Here is a 24,293-nt window from a genome sequence, read left to right on the forward strand (position 1 = left end):
TAGTAATAAAATATTAGTAATGACATTTTAATAATAGTGTCAATAATGGAGTTTTTTTTCCAATGCAAAAGAGCAAAAGGTGAGGCATCTTGTATCCATAGGCATAACAGATCACTGAGTACTTCCAAGCCATTGCACATAATCAGCCAAAGGCATTTTTCAATAAAACCTCTGTAAAAATTGGAGCAATGCTGAACCATAAACGTTACATATATTCCCTTTGCATGGTTCAAAACTGAAGGGTGAGAACAGTGAAAACATTGGAAATAGATTTGGTTCTTTATTCAGCTTTCAGTGAAAGTAAAATTCTTGTTGAAATTAAGGAGAGTTCTGATAATTTCATTCAGAGTTTAGGTTTTTTTTTCTGTTGATAGTCACATGGACACATTTGTGTAGATGCATGACTCAGGGAAATATTTTTCACTTCAGTAATTTTATTGCATGATTAAAATTTCCTGTCGAGTTCAATTGATGTCTGGGTTGATAACTGCCCAGTGTGTCTTATCTTTCGTGCTCACTTCTTGTTAATGGTGCAAACTTAAATGCGAAGGTAGCCCAAATCAAATGGAAATATTTTTGCCAGAGTCTTACTAGATGGATTTCCTTTAATGTAACTAAATTAACTTGTTCAGTGCTTCTCTACAGGACTTCTTTTTTCTCTTTGTCAAGATCTTTTTGAAATGTTTCCAAATGCAATAGCGCTGAGAATCCAAAACAAGTCTCCAGATTTCTTTTTTCTGTCTTAGGATATGATAAGTCCAAATACAATTTTCTAAGATGACCAGGTGAGAAGAGTGGTATGTGAAAAAGAAGCATGAGTTGTAAATGCAGCCTAAGCTAGCTGAGGATAAAACTACTGTGAGAAGAGTTATTTGGTGAGGACAGATTTTAGATAATTTTGTGAGAAATCTTTATTTGAAGAATTTTGGTATAAAAGAGCAAAGAATGAACTATCTTAGAGAGTGCTTTCGGGAATGGTATAAACCTGGACATAGAACCTTAATAGTAAGGAAAGCCAAAAAGCTAAGAAGGCCTCTAGTAAAGGAAGCACTTTGAAGCAAATGTGTTTTGAAAACCTTTCAGAGCAGGATGAAAAAAATCTGCAGAATGTGGTCTCTGCTCTGGTACAGCTGGTTCAAAAAATACGTAAGAACTGAATGATGACTCCGTTTCTAACCATAGACAAGTCTAAGTTTGGTATCCAGATGCATTTGTAGGAGTGTATTGGGTGTGTATGTGAACTGTGGACTAAAATGTCTTGAGAAGAATCCTCTCTCAAAAATTTACTTTTGAGCTGGTTGGAAATACAGCACTTACAACTGCAACCAGCAGTGCAAGCCTCAATCCTGGGAGGGATGTATCCCAAATTTAAAAAGAAAAAATAAAAAAGGAATGGTGAACAAAGACGAAAATACATTGACTTTTCCTTTTGCTAGAATTGGGAATCCCTAGGGTTTTGGGTTTTTTTTTTGTTTTGTTCAATATGCAATCGCATCTAAGTTGAAATAAATCTAGTGCCTAACATCTCATGTAATGGATATTAGTTACTGTGTTTATCTCATTCATTAAGGCGGCCTTAATGTGAATTAATCATGAGAAATATCTGTCCTATCCTCATAATTATTTCTTATGTTCCCATGCTCTGCAGTTCAAAGAGAAAGTGAATGATCCATCACCAGCTTGTGACTGACCCGAGAGTAGGTGTGTTTGAGAAAGGAGATGCTTCGAGGAATTTATCTTCCTTCCGCTGAATTATGTTACTTTATAGACTTAGTCTTGTCTCCTGTAAGATTCACTGCTTCACACTGGTGTCTTCAAGAGGCAGACAGAGGAGAATAAGGATAGAATTGGTCTGGCAACAACTTCAACTGTTAGAGAGCAAAGCTCCTTAAATATGCAGGAAAGCTCCCGTGTGTTGTCTCTGGGGAGAGATGTTCCTTCTTCTATGGGTCACAGCTTGCCAGACACAATCTTTGCTAGAGGAGTATTTTGTAGGTTGAAGTAGCATGGAAAACTGGAAATAATATTACTGGCAAATAAGTTTCTATATCAGTCTTCTAACTAAAATTTTTATTCCAAAAAAAATTGTATTTATTTATACATATCCTTTTATCTAAAAAATCCCTGATATCTGAAGACTAAAAGAAAATGTTTGTGTCATGTAATGTGATGCAGACTAGACATCAAGAATTCTTGTCCATGCAAACTGATGGACAAAGACTGCTCATTCAGGTGTATTCCTGATGGCCTTGTTGTTGTTTTCTTAAGGCACGTAGACTTGTATAATTTTTCATTTTTCTGTACAGACGACAAAGTTTCTTGTGATTATAGAAATCCAGAAAGTGGGCTTCTTGTTGATGGAGTATGAAAACTTGTGTTTGAAACAGCATTTATGACAGTACATGCTGACCTGTCGGTTTTCAGTTCCTTTCTGTTGGTTATTTAACATCTCGTGCAGGAGAAATCATACCAGGGCAAGAGGAAGAGTTGAGTGCAGATCTCTGTGGCGTCTAGTAGTTCTCTAATAATGTCTCTAACTGCTTTTATTGAAAACTATTCTGTAAAGTACTGCTACAGTAATACTGAGCAACTCTCTACTGCTGTAAAAAAGTGACCTGGAATGCAGGCTGTGGAAGATCAGGGAAGCTCTGGAGCTCCAACGGGGCAACAGTAGATTACTCCTTCCTCCCATCAAGTTGTCTGGGTTGCAGTATCCTTGCAGTCTTTCCCATGTATTTTTAGTAATGTAAACATCTTTCATTTGAGATGTAATGTATCAAAACACTCTATACAGAGTGAACAATTCACTGGTCTCTTCTAAAATGGAGCAATTCCTGTCCTTTGCATGGGATTTCCTTTCTTTTACAGGATTTTCTGTCCCTCCTGAGAGCGTAGGAAGCAAGTTCACAAATTCTCATTGGAGTTCCTGCTCACACGTTAGTAGAGATGAACTCTGAGAACGTCTGTGTGAAATTTGGCACAACTCAGAAATATTATTGCCTTAATGTACGCAAAGGCAAGCTACTAATTGCACTATAGCAAGGGTACCTGACAGAGCCCTATCCTGAATTCCTGCTTAATTCCTTCCATTGCTCACAAAAATAAAGAGTTAAAAATTGAAGGCCAACCATTTCTGAAAGAAGAAAGAATTTCAGCTTACTTAAAAGTGAACAGTGACACCATAGAGTCACAGTTAATGACCAACTGGCAGTTCATTTTTGAAAACGAAATCAGAATGCCTGGAAGAATGAAGAACTTTTATTCCTACAACAATGTTAAATATGTGATACCTGAATCATAAGCTTATGTGTTTCTTGTAAGGTTTAATATCCAGAATGTTACATAATTGAAAATGAAAATATCTATTGCTTCAATCACAGAGTTTCACTATTCTCACATGTAGCCCTTTTTTGTATTTGCCTTGGTCAATCATTTTGTCCACTTGAATTCATTATCACTCACTATTCTCATTGGAGCCTCTTTCTTCCATCCAAATGTATTTGTAATTCTAGAGTATATTTTTCAGCTTGTTTCCTAAAAGGACAATTTGTAGACCTATACAATTATCTATTGCTTTTGGATACCAGAGTTCACACCAGATATGAAAGGTGTCATCTTCCTTTTTGCAACTACATGTCTAGTTCTCCAGTTTTGACAAAATGCTGCTTTAACTCCCTGATGTGTTTACAGCACTATATGGTTTGCCATCTCTCTCATTATGTTCAGTCTGTGACGTTTGGCCAAGTGATGGCTACAAGTTCTGTGTAAAAGAGTGTTTATTATACTGTGAAAAATCAAGTTCAAGATGGAATGGATAACCTCTTGTGCATAGATGTGCTTATCTGCATTTTTGAAGTAGGTGTCCTCTTTATCCTTCTGTTTCAAAGTACATACAGTAACAGCAGCATATGTTTTCTGTGTGTATAGCAAGCATACGTAGAAATAGAGCCAGTATATATATTTCTGTATATTATGCATGCAGTAGGATGAGAGTTGGTTGGCTAAAACAGGCTTCTCATCCTTTGAAATTTGTGCAATTTTAAAATGGCAAAAATTGGAACCCTGAATATTGTAAGGTTATTTTCTAGATTTTTTTTTTGTTTACACAACCAGGCCAGCTCTGAAGGTGAAGGAATTTAACAAAACTGATACACTAGCCTCTAAGAAATTAAAATATTAAAGTTATTAAATGACATATTTCAGCTGCACTTGAAAAGATTCAAAAGCACTTCCGTGCAATATTTCACATTGGTTGACGCACACATTCTGTCTCTGATAGTGTTTGCATTCTCTTGACACTATTTTTATGGCCTGTCATTTTAGACAGGAGATTATTTTCTTTCTTGAGTTGTGTAGGCGTAAACTCACATTTTGTTGTTTTTCATGGAGATCCCATGAAAAAGCAGAGCAAGGAGATATTGGTGCCTTGGGGTACTTGGCCTTGGGGCCCTCCTGCTCTGCTAGGGACTGACCCATCCCTGCCTTAGCAGTCTATCTGGCAGCTTGTGCCACAGCCTGCAGTGGCTGTGTGTATATGAAGCTTCCAGGCATTTCTCAAAGGTGCAAGCATCTTCCCTAGGCTTTAACATATAGAGAATTCTTTCCTGTAGTGGTTATATATATATTTTTATTCCATATAGATGATAAAAAGGCCTTTAAATGACGATGGTCTTCAGCGTCTGGATGGTTCGTGTCAGAGAGTAAACAATAAAACTTGTCCTTTCCCGCAGTCTGGCCTTTAGAATTTGCTGAACTCTGACGTTGTGGAGACGGATTTTGATATAAAACAGTTTCTCTGGAAATATTAAGGCCAGGTTTAAATTACAGCATTATAATTCACCATGTACATTTTATGATTTTTTTTTTATTTAAATGTAGTATTGTGGTTAAACAATTCTGATTGTTTTGGTAGCTTTTCCTCAGTCTGCATGATTTATAAATGTATATTTGCATGAACAGCTATCCTGAGTAAGCTCAACCAAATAGGCTGGCAAATACAAATTACTGTTTCTTCTTAGGAAAATATGATCAATGTGGCTTTCATTTCATATATAAGAAAGAATCACCAGAATTTTAAATTTTGCCACTAGCGAGTTTTGTGAGATGACAGGCATTCAGCACCACTTAATGAAGGCTTAGGATAATGAAATTTCTGATGGGTTTTCAAGCCTCGAATGATGTTGTGTCCTTCAGTGTTTTATAACCAAAGCAATGTTCTTAGAGATTTTAGAATAAATATCAATTTTTATACGACTGAAGAAAATGTTTGACTTCAGAATACCTAAAAAGTAGATAAGTATTTTAATCTAATTAGAAAAGATGAAAAAACGAGGCTTGCCACATTGGATATCTCACTGAATATCATGAATTAAAAAATTACACTTAGATATTAATTTTTCCTTCTGCTTAAGGGAAACTGGAAGAATGTAATCATGAGCAGAGGGCGAAAAAGTAAAAACAAATGAAAAGAAGGAAAAATAAAGTTCAAAATAGATGTATTGGGAGGAGTCTACTGGATAAGTATTATCAACAGGGGACAGACTATGCCAACTCAGATTTATCTGGGGCTCTGTAACCATAAAACACAGAAGAGGTTCTTTTCTGTAGGCTATAAAAAGGCTTCGATCTTAATTCAGTCTCCATGGGTGATAGCAGGATAAGAACACCTGCTATAAACTATAAAGAGCAAGCAAGCCAACAAGTTAAACTCCAGTGTCTAAAAACGATACTGGAACAGCACAAGCAACCTGTAGGAACATTACTGCCTGGAATGGAGCTGTGTTGCCACATATGGTGAGGGGAGGAAAGAGCACCTGAAATGTGTCAGCAACTAAATTTGCTCTGTGAGGTCAAACTCTGAGGCTGAGGGACATAATTGTTTCCTCTTGTTTTGGTATTGCACTCTTGAACAAATTACAATTTTAGATGTTACTGCAATTTTACATGATAAAATCTAGACACAAAGAATCCTTTCTGACTGTTAGTTGGCATTGAGGATCATATGGAATTACTCTGATATTTCAGTGGGTGAATATGAATATTGAAGTAAAAAAAGCTTGCAGTGTAAGGTGCAAAAAAGCACAAAAGAATTTCATCAATCTGTTTGAAGACGACTAAATACTTTATTTAGTGAACAAATAGGCATTTAATAATGACCCCAAACATATGACGTTATCTGGAGCAACACTCAAATTTTGTGATTCAAGTCTGCCCAGACATCGTGCATCAAATGTAATTCTAAATATTACTGATTGTATGGTCACGCTTTCTTTCATCTTTTTCTGTTTTGGCAATGCTGAACCTAGCAAGAGGAAACCAAACTTACTGTGTTTGCTCTTGGCTTCAGTGAATCCTAACCACAAAACAGCAGGCTGATTTCACTTGTATTGAGTGCCATTACTGTAAGAGGCCTCAATAGTTAGGCTGCAGCCACTTTTAGTTGTGCTTTCAGCTCTTCAGTTAAACCGGAGGTGGTAATGAGACGTATGCTGCAAAACCTACCAACACAGGTCTTTTAATTCTCCATCCAGGTTCTGTTATGACTGGGTAGTTCATTTTGTCTCTGGCTACTCAAACAAGGGCAAAGAGGGAGGTTTGGGTGGTAGCAATTAGAGGGAGACAGCTGTGGTTCATTGGGTATCAGCTGCATGCTTTTGGCTATAATGGGAGAAGCATCCCCAACAGAAAGTGTAAGAGAACTTATACTGACAAATGAGTTGGCATGCTTGGACACAACAGTTATTTCTTTTCTTTTTCCTAATTTTAGTGAAGAAATGCTTTTATGTTTGCAGAGTATTCTGTGTATTTGTTGATGTCCAACTTTAATCTACAGCCAGCTTGAATTTACTTTTATACTGTGCTGAATGTTGCCTTCAATCGCAGTTTCAGTGCTGTGCAAATGAATTATAGTGAAGTGTTTAATAAAATTCAATCTCAGGTGCTGATCACAAACTACTGTCTGCTCCAATATGATTTGCAAATGTACTTTTAAGTTTTTACATTTGTCAGGAGGAATAGTTGGAGGTCATTTATCTGTGATTGGTCACACATTTGTTACCTTTATTGGGTCGACAGCCTAAAAACAGTAGCTGAATATAGAGGGACATATGAAGGTCATAGATTTGAATGAAATAAGAGGATGTAGTATGTGTGAACACACAATGGACTGAGGTATTGGTCCATCGTTTTCTTTAGGTAAATTGTCTTAATTCTGATGAGTAATTGTCCTAAATAAATTGTATACGTAGCATTCAGCTTTGTAAAATACTGACAGTTTCTTCATCTGTTTCTGTCTGCTTCTATCCCTCTCTCATCTATTTTTGATCTATTTAACTTGTTCTTTACATTTTTAATTCTGATAGTATTTGCTAAGAAAGCGAATTTTTAAGATTGCATATGATGACTTCAGGATTCCAACTGCCACTTGCTTCATACAGTTACGAATACTTGTCTTTTCTAAGAGCTAGCTATTGTTTTTTTTCTTTTTTCTACCCTTGACCGGGTGAAGAATGCTTTTTATTCTCTTTAATTTTGGAGAGAAGTAAAAGAGACTGAGAAAAGACCCTTGGCTTCCCTGATCATGGCATTTTCAAAATGCTTGACTTTGCAGATTTTGTGGGTTTTTTATCATAATTTTTAAGATGGAATGTTTACAAGTCATTGAGCATCATCTTGGGATTTAGAAACTAATAATAAGTCTAACATAAAATAATTACTTTTCCTAGAAATGTTTGTTTTATTACTTACCCTTACTTCATTTCACGCGTGGGGGAATACTTCTGAACTCCATATTGCACATCACAATTTGCTCCGAAATAGTCGTACCTTTGAAACAGCATAGCAATTTGAAGAGTAAGTACCCAATTCAAATGGATAAAACAGCTCATTGTTTAGTCGTTTTCTAGTTTAAGGTAAGAGGATTTACTCTCCCGTATCTAAATCAAGTATACAAGTGCTCTTTTTCAGCATCTGATAAAAGGATGAGTTCTTTTTTGTTTTGTGAATAAAATTATCCTACCAAAGGAAAGCAATATATCAAGCATGGGTTACTGCAGGTGGGGTATTCTACTTTCTTAAATCTGGGATCTATAAAATGAGAAATATTTCCCATTGTAAGCATTTCTAAAACAGGAAAAAAAAAAAAAAAAAAAAAGCTAATCTTTATTCATTATTTTTTTGAGTTAAGACTGTTGTGACTAAAACAGAACTTCATGCAACATAAATAGCTATTTCTCAGCAGATGATTGATAGAGTAGCACTTTTTGGCTTAATATACTTTTCTCTAACATTATTTTGAAATTATACTTTTAATCTTTCATACTAGAAATAAAGGATCAAATTGGTTGAGCCCCAGCACTTACAGTAAGAGCAAAACTGACTACTCTGAGCTCGTGTTGCGGTATAGTATGTAATTAATTAGAGATGAATGATTCTCTATGTATTACAAATTGTACATTGATTTCAGGTGTACAAAAAAGGAAGAAGTAGGAATCTTAAAAACTTTTCTCTTGTAGAGTCAGTATAGTACTTGGAAAGGACCAGCAAGCAGCACTTGAAAGTGTGGTTTGCATCCATAAATTAACGAACAGCAGTCACTAAATAGATTAATAATTGTGCGAACATGCAGTATTCTTCTTTACAGAATGGTGGATAGCACCCTGGAGGAGCAGCTAGCAAAAATAACATGAAGAGGCTTGTGAATATGAGCAGGCATCGCATTTTCACACAGACACGCTGTTGAAGCAAATGATTTGATACTCCATTATGTCATACCTTTGTGTATTGATTTTGCCTCAGGAAAAGGCAGTGCAGTTTCTCAAATGAGTGATGAAAGCCCTGATTTCAGTTTGTTTGGGGGTAATTGGTAAAAGCGTTGGGTCCAAAGGGATTAGAGGTCTCCCCAGAAATCAACTCATAGATAAGCTCTCAAACTGTAAGACTTTTGAGACCAATAATTATTTCGCTTCAGTGACTTCTGTAGGTACAAACGAAAATAAAGCCAAGTTCTACAAAATAAGGCAAATGTGTGAGAACTTCTGGGAAGTAGGCTGATGAATTAATTCCTTTTCTTCTTTTGAGATGAACTGTGCATAACTACATTAATTCTGTGAGATCTTTTCAGACAGGAGCGTCAAATTAAGTAAAACATATCGTAGCTTGCAATAGAACCAAAACTTAATTCATGTGATTTTGTCATACTTTTCAATATAACAATCACACGGGAAAGTTTATATTGTATTTCAGCTTATAGTCATGATTTGATTTTTTATATTAAATAGTTTTCATGTTCTTTATGTAGTGAAAACCCACGTGTTTAAAAAAAGAAATTCTGTATGAAGTGCACGATTTTTTGCTCTTACATTTCAGTACCTGGTGTAAAATCTGGTGTTTACTGTTACAGAAGTGTTTAATTCCTTTGGTTGAGCTTTCTAAAGACTGTTTATACAGCACTGATGACATGCTGTGGACTTAGAAACTTGTTAACTTGAAAATTTAATGAAATGTGTTTAAGAAGACATGGACTTTGGCAAGAAAGAAATTTATGAATTCAATTCAGGTGTTAAAGCACAAGCTCATAACGTTCAGATAGAATTGTATAAGAGTAAACACTTTCTTAAAATACCTGTGTTTAGGAATCTAGTGAAATTTCACACATCCTACACTGCCAGAATAACTGTTGGAAGAATTTAAACAGTTTGTGTGAAGATGTCTAAAATCAGAACTGTTGACTTTGGCAGTGAGTCCATGGTTACTGAAACTGAAATGAAAGAGAAATTTTCCATCCTGTACTGCTCGTCTCGTTTTATTTTTTTAAATGTTTGTGTAATATCTTTGTGTTGTCTTGTTTGTATTTTATGTGAAAACGGTGCAAAGGGTTTAGAGGTACAAGATTTTCTTTGGTGTTCTGAAATCAGCATACAAAACTAATTATCTTCATACTTGGTCTTCGACAATTGCTATATATGTGCCAGACAAATGCAGCTGGTTACTCTTAAATTTTGTTTGTGTATGTAGATACATATATATATATGTAGATATATATATATATGTATATAAACATAAATAAATAAATACATGTATACCTCCTAAATCTTTAGAAACACTTCTTGAATGTTTTATCTATCACTGTCCCTGCTTCACATACTCTTGCGCTGTTCTAACTAAAGTGCCAAAGATCATCCTGTAAAGACTTTGTAGTTAGTTGGATGTGATTTTAAATAATATAAAAGCATTAATAGAAAAGCTCAAGCATTAGTGTGGCATAATCTGTTGTAAATGTTTTATCTAATGCTGGATAACATATAAGTAAGTACTTCAAGGTTACTCAATGAGCATTCAAGACCCCATAATAAAACTGTCTATTGGTACAATGTGTAAACCTAGGTGTTGTCGCATGACCTGCTAAATCGTTCACTCTTTCTTGAAATGCTTTACAAGACTTTGGTTCCTTTAAAGAGTAGAGGGAAGTAAAGTACAGGTTAGTTATTATCCCTTACATAGTTCTAATTGCATTCCTTTAACTAATGAGGAGGAATTCTCATCAAAATCAGCAGCATTTATAATTATTATTGGCAAGAAATAAAATTCTGATTTTTATCACTGCCGAGGAATTGCTTGAAAACTGCCAAGATAGAAATGTATTTGTCAGATTGAATTATCAAGCTCTTTGCTCTTACAGGTCTTCCTATTCCAGTGATTAGAACTAAGGTTAAACAGAACTCCCAGCTGCTTGTAATTACACAGATAACTTTGTTTCTGTGGAATGAACACTCTCTCTGCTGTATAGTTATCAATATGCCCTGAATTTTGTCTTCTCTTTCAGGCAGAACTTGTTGATATACAGTATGGGACCATAGAAGACTTGATGCGAATTCAAACCGCTACAAATGTGACCAAAAAAATTGCACTTCTGAAGCTAGGACAATCACCTTTACTTTATAAGGTTAGTTTTACACTTGATCTACAGTACCTCTTACATGTAACATTTGTTTTGCTGCGTATCTTAGTATCCCAGTATCCTGCTGTGTTTTAGCTGTGTACTATAAGCCTTTTGGCAAATGAAGAAATCCTTAAAATAATAATAAAGTATGAGGTGGGGGGGCGGGGGGAAGGCAGCTGAAATCAGCCGTTGCATCTTTGCAAAAAACTGCACAGGTAAGGCTGCTGAAATCTTGTTTCCATGTTATTATATGTAGCACTTAACCTGCTGGCTATAGGTTGAGTGTGCTGGTAGAAGAAGCAGAGTACTTTGTGTACTCACCTGACCCTCAGCTTCTGAGAGTGTTTCCAGTCCCGGGGGGCTAGGTCTAAACTGCAGCACTTTTGCCCTCACTACGGATGTGCTGCTGAAAGCACTGAGATTGTGAGGTAAGCAATAGCATACACTATAGGAGGACTATCTCATTGATTTTGGATTTGTTTAAGAAATCACACTGTAACTTGATTTCGTTGTTACATGATACAGCCGTGTTCTGTGGGCAAAGTACCACTGCCTTCCCTACTTCTTTCTTCCATCCTTACCACATCAGAGGGAGAGAGACTGAGCTGGAGAACAGCATTAATTTTCATGGTGTTTCTGCTGCAAAATGTGCGAGCAGACAGGCATTTATCCTTACTTCTCTTAATTTTTTATTTTAATCTTGTAAATTCACCAGGATTTACCTGCCTGTGGTTGAGTTTCCATAGGTTCAGAGTGAGCATGCTTTTTCTACTCCCTCCCTTTCTTTGTTCTTTGGCTGTAGCTATGTAGGGAGAAGGGTACATGCATATGTGTTTGCTCATTCTCCTACTCCAGCCCAGGCAGAGAGCACTGAGTTGGAGCTCGGCAGTCCATTTGCAAATTAGATGTAATGGAGTCCACATATAAAACACATTTAAACCCTGAATATCAAGTAACTGTTTTCTATTGCAAATATTTTCTAAGCAGAATACTGTTTTGCCTTTCAGAAAATACACTAGCCCGATAAATAATTAAACAATTCATTCCCAATTCACAGTAGCAATTATAAAACAACAGAAACTCCAGATCTTATAATTAACAGAATCAGGATCTGCTCTGTCAGCCACGAGAAAGTACAATCGGGACCACAACACAGGTTTAGAAAATAAGCACTTGTTTTTTTTTTTTAAAATAGGGATAATATTTGTCTTAATAAAAATGCCATTTTCAACTGAGTAGCTTTAGTTGTTTGTCTACATTATTTAGCTGCAATCTAATTAAGTTTGTGAAAGGTCAGTTATCATTGCTGGAACTTGGCTGTTGTGCATCGTTTCCGCCGATGGATCTTATACTGTATTTCAATGCCAACTGACAAAAATAATGAAATAGCAGTTGGAGCTCATAAAATAGGAATTTGATAAAGAGGCAAAGCTTGCTATAATAGTGTTGTTACAGTGTCTATGGAATAGACACTTTTACCAATTTAATTCTATTTCTGTATGCACTTATTATGTCTAAATTACCAAGTAGTAGAGCTGAAGGAGCAGAGCAAGATAGTTGATCCTGACAACTGTCTTAGGATTTTTGCTATGTCTACAGCAGTTTGGTCCAAAGGAGTGCTTGCTAATTAGTAGTTGAGCACTCATTCGCTCTTTTAAAATTATCCATTTTTGCATATTCAGAGCGTTGCATAATGTGAACCAAAGTGTGATCAGTGTTGATGATCAGGAGATTGACTGAAAACACACTGCTGATCCAACTAAGGAGACAGTCACCTACATATATTTGATGTCACTTTAGTAACAGTTGCTGAAGTCGTGAGGGGAAAATATAGCAATCCCTCAAACCTGTACTCATCTCACACACGTAGAAAGTTTGGTTTTATTTCTTGTTTCTTCTTTCTGAGGTTGTAAACTCTCTTTTTTAGGGTATAAATTGTGCCTCTTTGGCTGTGAAATGACCATAATCTTTTAAAAATATGAGGAAAATATGTGGGAGGATAGAAATAGTCTTTTGTAGGAAATATTTGAACTAAAAGAGAAAGATTGCATTAAACAGCTAGTCTTAATGGGCGCCATATCTCACCACAGAATGCATTTCTTGTCTGCCTTTTCCCCTGAAGTTTGCTTCTGTATTTACTGAGTCTGTTGTAGCAGATGCTTTCCTTTGCCTTTATTTTCCTTATCTCTGTCGTCCACGTGCTTGGTTTTACATCACATTAAAACAGAACACTAGGTCATAACAGAGGTGTCACTGTATATGTGTATATATATCTTGTTTTTTCTATTTTTTCTGTCCAACTTGCATTTTTCACATTTTAATGTTCTTTAATTTCTCATTATTACTACCTTATATTGTACAATTATCTTTCTTAGGTTTTGGGCCTTATTTTTATAAGATTTCCACCAAGATGCCTGACGAGGTTTCCTCTTCATAACAATTTTTAATCTTGTCTTTGTTTTTCAGTTTTGAGTTTTCTATTGCATGGGTACTTTTTTTTTTTCCTTTCTGTCTTTTACTGCCATCTAGACTGTTTTTCTATGTTCTTCCTAGTCTCATCTTTTGTATTTTTGTATTATTTGCTTTTAAGTCTCACTTGTTCCCTCTCTCCATATTGAAATTATTCAATGGCAGTCTTAAAAGTGGGGTGAAAGAATGATAGAAATGGTTCAAAAGCTGGAGAAAGTTACAGCGGGAAGAAGGCAGAGTCACTGACATGATTACAATTTTCAGACTTCTTTGATTACTCCTAGAGCAGATCCTGGCTACAAACCAGAACATTTTTAAGAGCCTGATAATTTCAGAGTATAGAGGGGCTTGATTTGGAACAAAAAAATCTTCCTTAAGGTGAAAGCTGAAACTAGAGAAATTTAAATTGTAGATGAAGCACAACTTCTGGAACCATCTTCCAGAGAAAATACTTGTTTTCTCCCACCTTCAGATTGAAAGTGACTGCCTTCTAGTATTCTGCTAAAAGGAAAATCTGCTACAAACAGTAATTACTTTTGCTGGAACTTGTGTTATCGGTGAACTTCAGTGAGTAGTTACATACAGTAGATCAGAACACATTCACTACGTTCTTGAATAAAAAGGGGAAAGATGGCTAAATTTATTACTAGGGATGAAACAAATTGCATTTGTGGTGTAAATTACCTTTCTTGGAAGGAGCAGCTTGAGTTTCCTGCTGTGTCTGTAGACACAAACATCCTCTTTCAATGGTATAAAATGTGTGGTGACAAAAAGACTGATTAAACCACCTCACCAGCGTGCAGTACTCTGCCCTAAAGCTTCTCTGACTGTATGTCATGACTGTGAGCACATAAAGGAAGCTAGAGGGATGTGTTGTTGTTTTTTGGTGTTATTTTCTCCAGAAAAGAAAACAACACAGTAATGTCAATATTCAGACTGGAAATATCATGACTGGAATCATTTTTTGAAGAATGCTGTGAGTCTGGTTCACGATTTAATCTTTGAGTTTGGGGATTCAAGGAAAAGCCATAACTTTAATCCTAAATGAACTTTTAATAAAGTAGCAATAGCCCTGGAGGCCAGATTACTTAATCTTTACAATGTGTGCACATTAATATTTTTCTTACATTCATTAAATGAAAATGTTGTATTAATGTGTAAATATGTGTTGTTGTTTTTTTTAAAATATATACAGCCTTCATGAATATTCATAGAACTGATTTTTAACTGTCATCAAGTTTAGAAATGTGGATGTTTGCATTTTTATGCAAGGATTCTTGGTAGCCACTTATGGTCAAAGATTTAGTAAATGAAAAATAGAATAAAAGTCATTTAGAAAAGGACTTCTATTTAAAAACTGCATTTAAAATCAGTTTAGTTCGGAAAGTCATTGCACGTTTCTACTTTCTACATTGTTAGGCATTTTTTTTCTCTCAACGTTGGATTCTTTTTAACTGGCATGTTTTATGGCTAGCATACTCAACTGTGAAGATCACATTTTAAATCACCATTCAACTACGACTCTGTCTCTCCTTATATCTCCTGCTCCTTCCGCCTATACACACGTGTATCTACGTGCATGTATACAAACTATATTGATTAAAACTTTTCCAGGGATTCTAAGCACCTCATATGCATTTCATTATTAAGGACAGTGGGTTTTTTGTTTCGTAGGATGATTTTTTTTCCAAGGCACCTAAAGTGTTTGCATACTCACTTCCTCTGTACTGCGAGATTTATGATGATATTATATCCTCTTGAGAAGCCTTTCTTGAAAATTCAAGCTGTATGTGTAGGTAGTATGAATAAAAGTTATGGAAGCATATAAAACTAGACCTGCAGAACTGGATTGGAAGAGATCATGTAGTGCATTACTTAGGGTAAACCTACTGTATCTGCTGTGATTCCTGATAATTCTTTGTCGTCTTTCTTAAGTATTTCCAGAGTAGAAATTTCAGCGTTTTCCTCAGTTATGATTTCCTGGACTGCTCTATTCAATACTGCACATAAAGTCTGTTAATTTTGTCCTGTGTGCTGAGAATACGGCAGGCTCCTTTTCCTCTGCAATAAGGTCTTATCCATCATGCTTTTTAGTTTTCTCTTTTTTAGACTGAAAAAGCTGTTTCTTCCGGTCTTTTTTTCATATTGTTTTGTGTAACCTTCACTTGTTCTATAGATTGAACTCCTTTCTACTAGTTTGAATCTGATGTTTGTTTGGGTTTTTTTTGCCCCAAAACTGTAGTTGGTGTTTCATCTGAGCCTGGTCACGAATTTCTTCAAAACCTCTTCCTTTGTTCTGTTTTAACAATTGGCTTAAATGTAGTAACGCTCATTTGAATAGCATCTGGTTTCTCAGGATTCCTGTTATCTATTATCTTCTTAAAATCTTATTCCAATTGCCATAATTATGAGTTTCTTTTGAAGAGGCGAAGATGATTTCAGATTGTTTGATGATGGTCATATTTGCTGATGTGGAGTTTGTGGTTTGGCCAAGTTGTATTCCTACAGAGTATGTTCTTACATTGTTTTTGAGGAACCCCTGGTTGCCTTGTGGTCCTTCTCTTGTAGTCTTTGTCTGCCTTGTGTTTGTAGAGGATTCCTTCTTACAAGTCTTCAGCTTTTGTTTAGTGTTCTTGAACCCTTTCTTCTCCTAAAGATTTAGTAAATTTTAATTCACTCAAGTTCTTAACCTTCCTCTTCTCAAACAGCTCCAGTTGGAAGAAGGCTTCATTGCTTTTTTTTTTTTTCCCCCACTTACAATACTAAAAAAAAAAAAAAAAATGCTGCACAAATTGTCTGTGTGAAAGTATCATTTATGTAATTGTTTTCATAGTATCGTTAATCTTGTTCTGAATGCTACTTTTAGTCACCTGTTTACTTACCTCTTCCTGATTTCATGTTTCAGTGAATGGTGATGTGCAAGCTATTCTGCTGTTTAGTGAGAAATTTTGTGTTCTGAAGACCATAGGTCTTCCTTTATCTGAAAGCATATCCAATTTATAAGATTGATAGATGTAATACTCAATTATATTCTACCAACATTGATGACAATTCTGCCTTGTTCTTTTGAATAGAAGGAACAAGCTATAGCAGATAATTAGAGAAACCTGGAGGCATCCTGCGTTGAGGTCTTAAATGTGTTGTGTTTGAGTGACTGAAAAATCCATCCCCATCCCATAGAATACACATGCTTGAGTTAAAAAAGGAAAAGTAACTCCACAGATTTATCACTTAATGTTTCATCCTAAAGTCATATTTTAAATTTTTATTTACAAACATTTTAAAACATAGCTTAAAGTGCAAGTGCCAATTCTGATAGAGTTTTGTCTCCATGTGAGGTACTGTATGAAAGAAAATTGAGAGATGTATTGACTTGAAATCTGTTGCTGGTAATTTAACAGAAAACCTCAAAAGAGTGGTTTTGTGCTACTGATGGGAACCAAATCACACTGAGCTCTATTGTTCTGCTCGTGGAAAGCTGTTCTACTCAGAATAATTTGAACCGAGCATGTCAATTTACCTTGTACTTATTCCAGCATTTGAAGGATGATGTACTGTGACCCAGACCACCTAAACAAGAAACAATGCCAGTATGGTTATAAATTCAATCTGTATCCCTCCTTATGAATATGAAATAGTTGACAAAAATTTGCTCTCTTATCCCTTTAGTCAAATGCACTGCAGTAAATAAAAGTAGAGAGAGAATTCTTACTCTGTGCGGTAAAAATGGAGAAAAGTAATTCAGGCTTGTAAGCCATAAGATGAATATGTAAAGGGTGGGGTAGGAGAAAAACAATTGATGTCTGGGTGGAAGCACAATTGTAGCACAGCTTGTCAATATTCTCTACTAATTAACATTTTGGTTGCATCAGTGAAAGGACTTTTCAGTTATTACTCATTTCCTATTCAATTACAAAATCGTGTGTTTGTTTGGATGGAAGAAGTGTGCTATTAGCAGAGTAAATGAGGGGACACAAGATAAATAACCAAAAGTAGACATTGATTTTTTTGCATTTCTGATGTGACAGTATTTTTCCAGAATGTTTTCCATAGTCATTGTTATCGTGTGTACCTATTCGTATTCCCAGTTGAAGTTTCTATTCACTTTCTCTTCTGGACTGATACCAAAGTTCCTGAAGTTCCACTTAGCTATTTCACTGCCTATGTTTTCTTGTTGTCTTCAGTAATACTGAGCACTTGTTTTTCTCTTAGGAAATTAAATATTCCTATACTCAGTAGAATTTCTAATTGCACGAACATTGAATCCATCTTTTGAAAAGTTAATCCAACTCCATTATGAATCACAATTTCCTGAGGGAATATTTCCTGAGGGAATGTGATGACCATTTTATAGCAGGTCTCCTCCTGTTAGTAAGTCATTCTTAATTTGACTGAGAGTGTAAGTGGCTTCCTTTCAAAAATGGAAGGTGGCTGACTCTTTAAAGAAACAAAAAAACAAACAGAAAAACCCCACAGATTCTGGTGTCATCTTCAGCTCTTTCTGAATTTTTGAGGTGTGAAGCATAATTTTCTATTTTATCAAACCCTTAAAAAATGAATAGTAAATGTGATCATCCAATTTACTGAGTGCTATGAGTCCAATTTACTGAGTCCTGATAAATAGTGCAAAGTCAAGCAAAGCAGCTTTGTTGTGAGGCAATTATTCTAAAGCACAGTCGAAGCAAAGAAATCCATTGCCTCGATTTGTACCTCAGAGCCTTACATCCTCACAGCTGATCAGATGCTTTATACACCTTGTCTTTCCATCATAAAACCTAAACTGTTCAAATCAGATGCACTAGCTATATTTCTGCCTTGGCACTTTTTCTGCTGCTTGGTTATATAACGAATTTAAGGGAATTTTTTTTCCGCCCAAGCTACTAATTGAGCTGGCCCATCACATTTGTTGAACTTGGACTTCACAAAAGAACCGTTCACAAATGATATGGGCCTCTTTTCCTCACACATACTGTTCAATTTCAACAACAGCTGAGAAGGTGGAAAAGAAAACAGAAGATATGAGAGCTTTGAGCAGAGATGGAATTAATGTGTAAAATCTTTCTGACAGAACAGATCTGTATGCCTGAAGGTTCTTCAAAAGTATCAGATACTGAAGTAGGTGGAGTGATATGCCCCATGCCATCAGCCATCCCAACTGCTCACCCAAAAAACTCTGAGAGGATAATTATAGACCAGTACCGTGCACACGGGTTATTTTTCATGTTCCTAGTAACCATAGGACAGTACCTCCTTTTTTTTTTACTTTTATTTTATATTTTTATTTTGTTATCTGTCCTTTTAAAATGCATCTAAGTTGCACAGTTAAGAAAAAAAAAAAAAAGCTTCAGTAAACTAGTGAGGTCTGTGAATAGAAATAATTTTAGGGATGGTCCTGCAGAAATATATCCAGGTCCAGAACTTGGCTGGATATGCATTTATGTTCTGTATAGCTTTCAGAGTTGGTCCGTGAGAACTAGTTTACTGGTTTACTGCTTGTGATTTGTCAGTGAAAGTCTGAATTTTGGCCTTACGAATAGACCTGCAGTTTGCATTGTGATCAGAACTTTGAGTAAAACTGTGGACCTGCTGAATGCTGATTGCCAGCCTTTTCGTCGGTGTCAGCAGAATCAGATTTTTAGGCGTTACATTCTATAGCCTACAGAAGTTTTTAATCATTTTCCCTAGTATTATTTAATGCACCACTTTCAGATTTTCTATAGCTTTTGTGAAACATAGCTGCATAAAATATATAACTGCTTGTCCTCAGGGCTTGGCAAAGTCTATTTTTCTTTCTTTTTTTTCTTTTCTTGGCAGGGGCTAGCAGGTTGCTTTTGCTACTATATCTTTTCATTTTCTCCTTTTTTTTTCCCCTCTACATGGTGGTGAAAGGGAGCCCTAGAATAACTAAGCCAAAAATTTACCTTTATACTGTTATTGATTTGTAGACATGGATTTGAAAAGAACATTGACTCCATCGTTTCAAATACATTTGCACACTCTTGGCAATTACAACTGTAGTCACTCAGAATATTTTGTTTGACAGAACATGAAATGATGCTTTTGTGCAGAAGGCAGTATTTCTACAATTAACGCGTTTATAACTAAACAGGAATATTGTGCATTTCAGTATAGGAACCGAGGCATTTAAATTTCATCTTTAGATCTGAATAATTAACTTACTGGCAGTACTGAAAATTAACCCACATTAAATTTATCTTTATTGTTTAGGTTCAAATCTAAATAAATGGCAATTTGCTTCAATTTATTTTATCCTGCTGTATTCCGATGTTTCTAAGTGTGTCTGGTGTGTGGTGGTTTTTTGTATGTATGCTTAGGGGTTTTTTGGTACTGTTTTGTTTTTGTTTTGTTCCAATTTTGAATAGATTCTAGGCCATTTTCTGAATGCAGTTAATTCTCCACATTCAAAACTGAGGTTGTGATAATTCATGGTGACTGTCTTAAGAAAAAAACTGGGGGGTTTCTTTGATACAAAGAGGTCAACTAAGGATCTTGTATGTGAAAGGACTGTTGAGCTTCCTGACGCTCATTGATGGAGGTTAAAATTGGTGGAGGCTACTTTACGTAATCATCTTGGGGTTCCATAAAATAAATAGTAGCTTTTAATTGATAGTTCCTCTCACCTTCCCATCACTTTTTCCCCTCAAAATTCTCTAAAAATCAAATTCTTTGTCAGATTTAAGAAGAAAAAATCGTAAAATAGCATTGCTAGTGATAACCTTGTAATTGTAAATAATCATCTGCATTGACTGAGTCTGTCAGGGCAAGACACTTATGTCTAGATATAGGTAATGTTTTACACAGAGGACAGAGTATTTGCATTTTGTGAAGTCTGAAGGAGTGCCTGCACTGACAATTGAACCTTTTATTTATGTTTTCCCACCACAAGTTGTTATGCAGCTGTCATAAGAACTCTTACCAAATGGCTTCAGAATGGCCTTGAGGTGACCTACAGAGACCACCTTTTTGCTAAAAGGAAGCATATTTTTCATTTCCAAGTCAGTCTTGCTTTTTTTTTCTGAGAGCGGGAAGTGCTTATGTTGCCTTTTATAGCAGTATTCATTTATCTGTGATGGTTTTATGATATAAACTGTCCATTAAGGAACTGACCTAGCAGCTCATTTCAGTCTGGCCTCAGAGAAAAAAAGATGATGTTTAATCCACTTAACCACTTGACCATGTCACAGTCTGTTTATCATATGATAGCGTATACGAGCCAAATTCAAATCTGCTGGTTCAGGTAATTCTTGGATTCCAAGTTTATGAAATCTTTGTGATGTATTACGAGGCAGTTATTGTACACCTGACTGCCATGGGAGTTGCTCTCTTTCAATAGATATGCACTCATAGCAACGCAGGCCATCGTGTGTATGTGTGATACACTGGATCTACTGTTTCCCGTATCAGACAAATGTTATAAGCTTTACACAGGCTGAGCTTGGTAGTGTAATTTGGCTCCAGTGTAAGAGGCTTAAAACATGAAGCTTAAAAAATGAGGTGCAGGGAAGACATTCAGAATGCAGTAGGAAAATTGTGCATAGCCTCTTCTTTCTGTGTACTACGTGTAGCAGCAGTCTCATTCAAAACACTATCTACCTTTCTTGTTTTAAAAAATCCAAGAAGTAGATTATAATATTTGCGCTGTACCTTACCCTTGACATTAATGAGACCATCTTTAAAATATATCTTTTGCTTTAGCCTACTAAAATGGTGTTGGAAGTGTGATATACAATATGATAAAATTAGAGAAATTTTCACTAAATAGTTTTTATTTTTTATTTCATTCATTTTCAGCGTGTTGTGATTCATCAGAAATTAGTTAATCATGAGAGGCAGAGGTCTTGGCATTTTAAAAAATTTAGAGATAAATGAACAGATATATGAAGTCTATTGTCTCTAAATAAATAACATTCACGTAAGCAGATTTTTTTTGAAGTTTTCTTTTTCTTAAATTGTTAGTTGATGGCTAAGGTGTGTTACGTGACAGTTTGGTTTGCCTCTGAAGAAGTTTATAAGAGCTTGGGAAAAAATATCTTAAACATTACCATATCATATTCTTTAACTCCTTACAGTTTTGGAGTAACTGTACTCCAAAAGGAGAAAAAAAGTCATGCTCAAAGACACGTACATCTCCTTAAAGAGGAAGCAACACTTCCTTGTGTTAACTGGTGACAACTTAAGACTTCATAATGGTATCTTGTTAATATTTTGGTCAAATTGAATCCAAATCTTACAGCTTCATTTTGGAATCAATTTGTTAATAATTTTTTTTGGACGAAGTTTATACAACATGTATCTTGAAATCCGCATACTTGAGTTTTCTAGCAAAAGCCATTTGGGATTTTTATGCTGATGGTTGATACGTTATGTTTATTGCTTTAGGAAATTTAGAGGAGAAAGGATGGTGTGCAGTGATAATGCAGTAATAGAAGTATGATGATAAATGGCCTGGAGTTTTACAACTGTCTGAATGTAATTCCTGTGCTTATTGTTAGATGCATTTATTATAAATGTAATTGAACACAAGCTGCACGTAGACACAGAAAGCATATGGTCTTGGAAATTAATCATTGAATAAAGTAAGCAATATAATATAATTTTGGCAATATCAAAGACTATAAATATAATCTTTAAATAAATATAGTTTAATATAGAAGAAATGTCACTGGTAGAACATTGTTTAACTGAACACCAACAAAAAGGTATGTTCTTTGAATTCTTCATAAATATGTACTTCATGTCTGAAGGTAAATAAAGCAGCAGTTATTCTCTCACTAAAGAGGAACTTGTATATCACTCATAGCATAGCATCAGTACAGTTCAGATGCATCTTCTGCACAGACACATGTGTGACCCTCAAAAGCTTTTTATCTTTTTTTTGCATCTGTCTCAAATGTGGGCAGTGAGAGACTTTGGAAAGAACCACAACCATCACAGACGTGTAAATTCAGAACTGAGTGGTAATTGGGCAAAGGCTTGAGAGGGTTTCTCAGACTTTCTGTTGTTACCTGATCTCTGATCTGAAACTTGTACCTCTGCTGCCTTCTGGTTGCTAGGAGATCATCATACTGAAGTGTCCTTCTTAGAACTGTGTGTTTCAGAACAGAAACATTTAAAAGTACAACATTTAAATGTATGTTTTTCCAAAAAATATTAAGCCTCTCCAGAGAAATGGAAATAACTGGATTGACTACTTCATTGTTATTGAAAGGCCATCCAAGTAAATACTCGAATGGAAAAAGGCAGATTAGTTAACAGTGCTTTCTGGAAAATTACAGCAATTTTGTTCCCTTGCTTAGTTCTTTGGGAGTGGGGAAAGCAAACAAAAAAACACAGGAGGAAGTATTTTAAAAGATGCCTGGACCAAAGAATAGAAGAACTCTGATTTATTGTTGGAGAGCAGACCACAGCTTTTTCCAATGATCTTTTACCCTCATTTTGAATTCAGTCATTAGACTTACTTTTCCAGCTGGAGTAAAAGAATCAGTTCTACCAATATTGCATATTTGCTTTTATTGAAAGCAGTAAGAACCTGTTGACTTAACACCTTGTTTGAAAGCGCGTTTGTCCATCACCGAATTGTTGATGTGAATTCTGAAATAAAGGTTATTGCAAAAATTAGGAATACTCAAAATTTAAACAAATGCATGATAAGCCTGGAACTTAGCATCAGTGACTGTGAGTTGAAATGAATGTAAGTATTTCTGAGACAGACCTCAATGTCGATGATATGTTCCAATAATCAAAGTTTGTCTCATGGGGTGAAAAGAGTTGAGCAATGCTAAGGAAGAATTTTACTGCCAGAGCTGCCTTGAAAGGCTGTGTCTTCTTGGAATGTCATTTGAGCAGATCATTATCTTTAGACATCTTGTTTCAAAGGGCAGTTTAATGCTGCCCAAAACAATATAAAAGGCAAGTTAAATGGGTGTAAAGCTGGTGCAACTCTATGAAGACTTAAAAGGCAAAAAAGATGTAACAAGTAGTAGTGATATCCTTAATGTAGTGAATGTTTTTGCATTTTCCATTACGTAGTGATGCAGAAGTAAGCTTGCTGTTTGTAAGTCTGGGATGGCTTCCTTATCACCTTTATGAAGAGTTGTAAGAGCAAAGATTACTCCTCACTGCTAATCTATCACCAGAGAAAAGCAATTAATAGATGAATACAGAAATGTTATTTATGCTGTTTTTCTGCTTGTCTCATTTGCTAAGATGTTACATGAGGCTTATCTGAAGAATTATTCTGTTTTTTGTGTATATCCCAATAGTGTGCTGAACACCAGAGGATATGAATGTCTTATTCACTTCTATGTCACAAAGGTCATTGCATGGCCTTGCAGCATAATATTGTGTATTGCTTGAGCTTTTTTTGTGGTGGTTTTGCTTGTGAGGGGTTTTTATCGTTTGTTTTTTGTTTTGTTTTTTGTTTTTCCTGGAGGATAAAGCAGTGCATGCTCCAAAGGCTTTTACTCAAAGTTCTGTCTCAAGAGAAAGCAGTGGTGTAACAGAAATTGATTGATCATGGGTTACATTGTATTTCTTTTTCATTCATCATTTAACTTCAGTATTCTGTTTATGTCATTCAGAAGTCAGTTCAGTGTAGTTCTGTGAGCTGTAAGTGGTGCTAAATCTTTTCAGTGGGGCCATTAGAGAGAGCAGTATTTGCTTTTAACATACAAGGTTTTGAAAGATATTTTCTCTCAGTTTTTCCTTACCTTCCCCAAGAAATTGTCGGAGAGGTAAAAATGACCTAGTGAATCTCTCATGAATTTACTATGGCTGCTGTCCATGACCCAGCTGGTGAGAGGAATGATGGGGAGCAATATGTTGCCAGCATATCTTTCTTAACCACTTTTGGTATTGAGGTCTT

At 35.6% G+C, this 24,293-nt stretch overlaps 1 protein-coding gene across 13 annotated transcripts in view; it reads left to right on the forward strand.

Moving 5' to 3' along the window:
- The window catches only part of NAALADL2 (N-acetylated alpha-linked acidic dipeptidase like 2), a 387,619-nt gene that overhangs the window by 225,603 nt on the left and 137,723 nt on the right, over positions 1-24,293 (forward strand). For all 13 annotated transcript variants that reach the window (XR_006169131.1, XR_006169130.1, XM_042820506.1 and 10 more), the window contains one exon: positions 10,823-10,942. Coding sequence is in view for 11 of the 13 variants with exons in the window: in XM_042820506.1 (XP_042676440.1) it covers positions 10,823-10,942 (120 nt within the window). In the remaining 2 variants the exon portion in view is untranslated. The remainder of the gene's footprint in view (positions 1-10,822; positions 10,943-24,293) is intronic.

The sequence above is a fragment of the Centrocercus urophasianus genome, unplaced genomic scaffold (assembly GCF_019232065.1).
Source record: "Centrocercus urophasianus isolate 14NV4802_14NV808 unplaced genomic scaffold, USGS_Curo_1.0 seq_19, whole genome shotgun sequence".
Classification (NCBI taxonomy): Eukaryota; Metazoa; Chordata; class Aves; order Galliformes; family Phasianidae; genus Centrocercus; species Centrocercus urophasianus.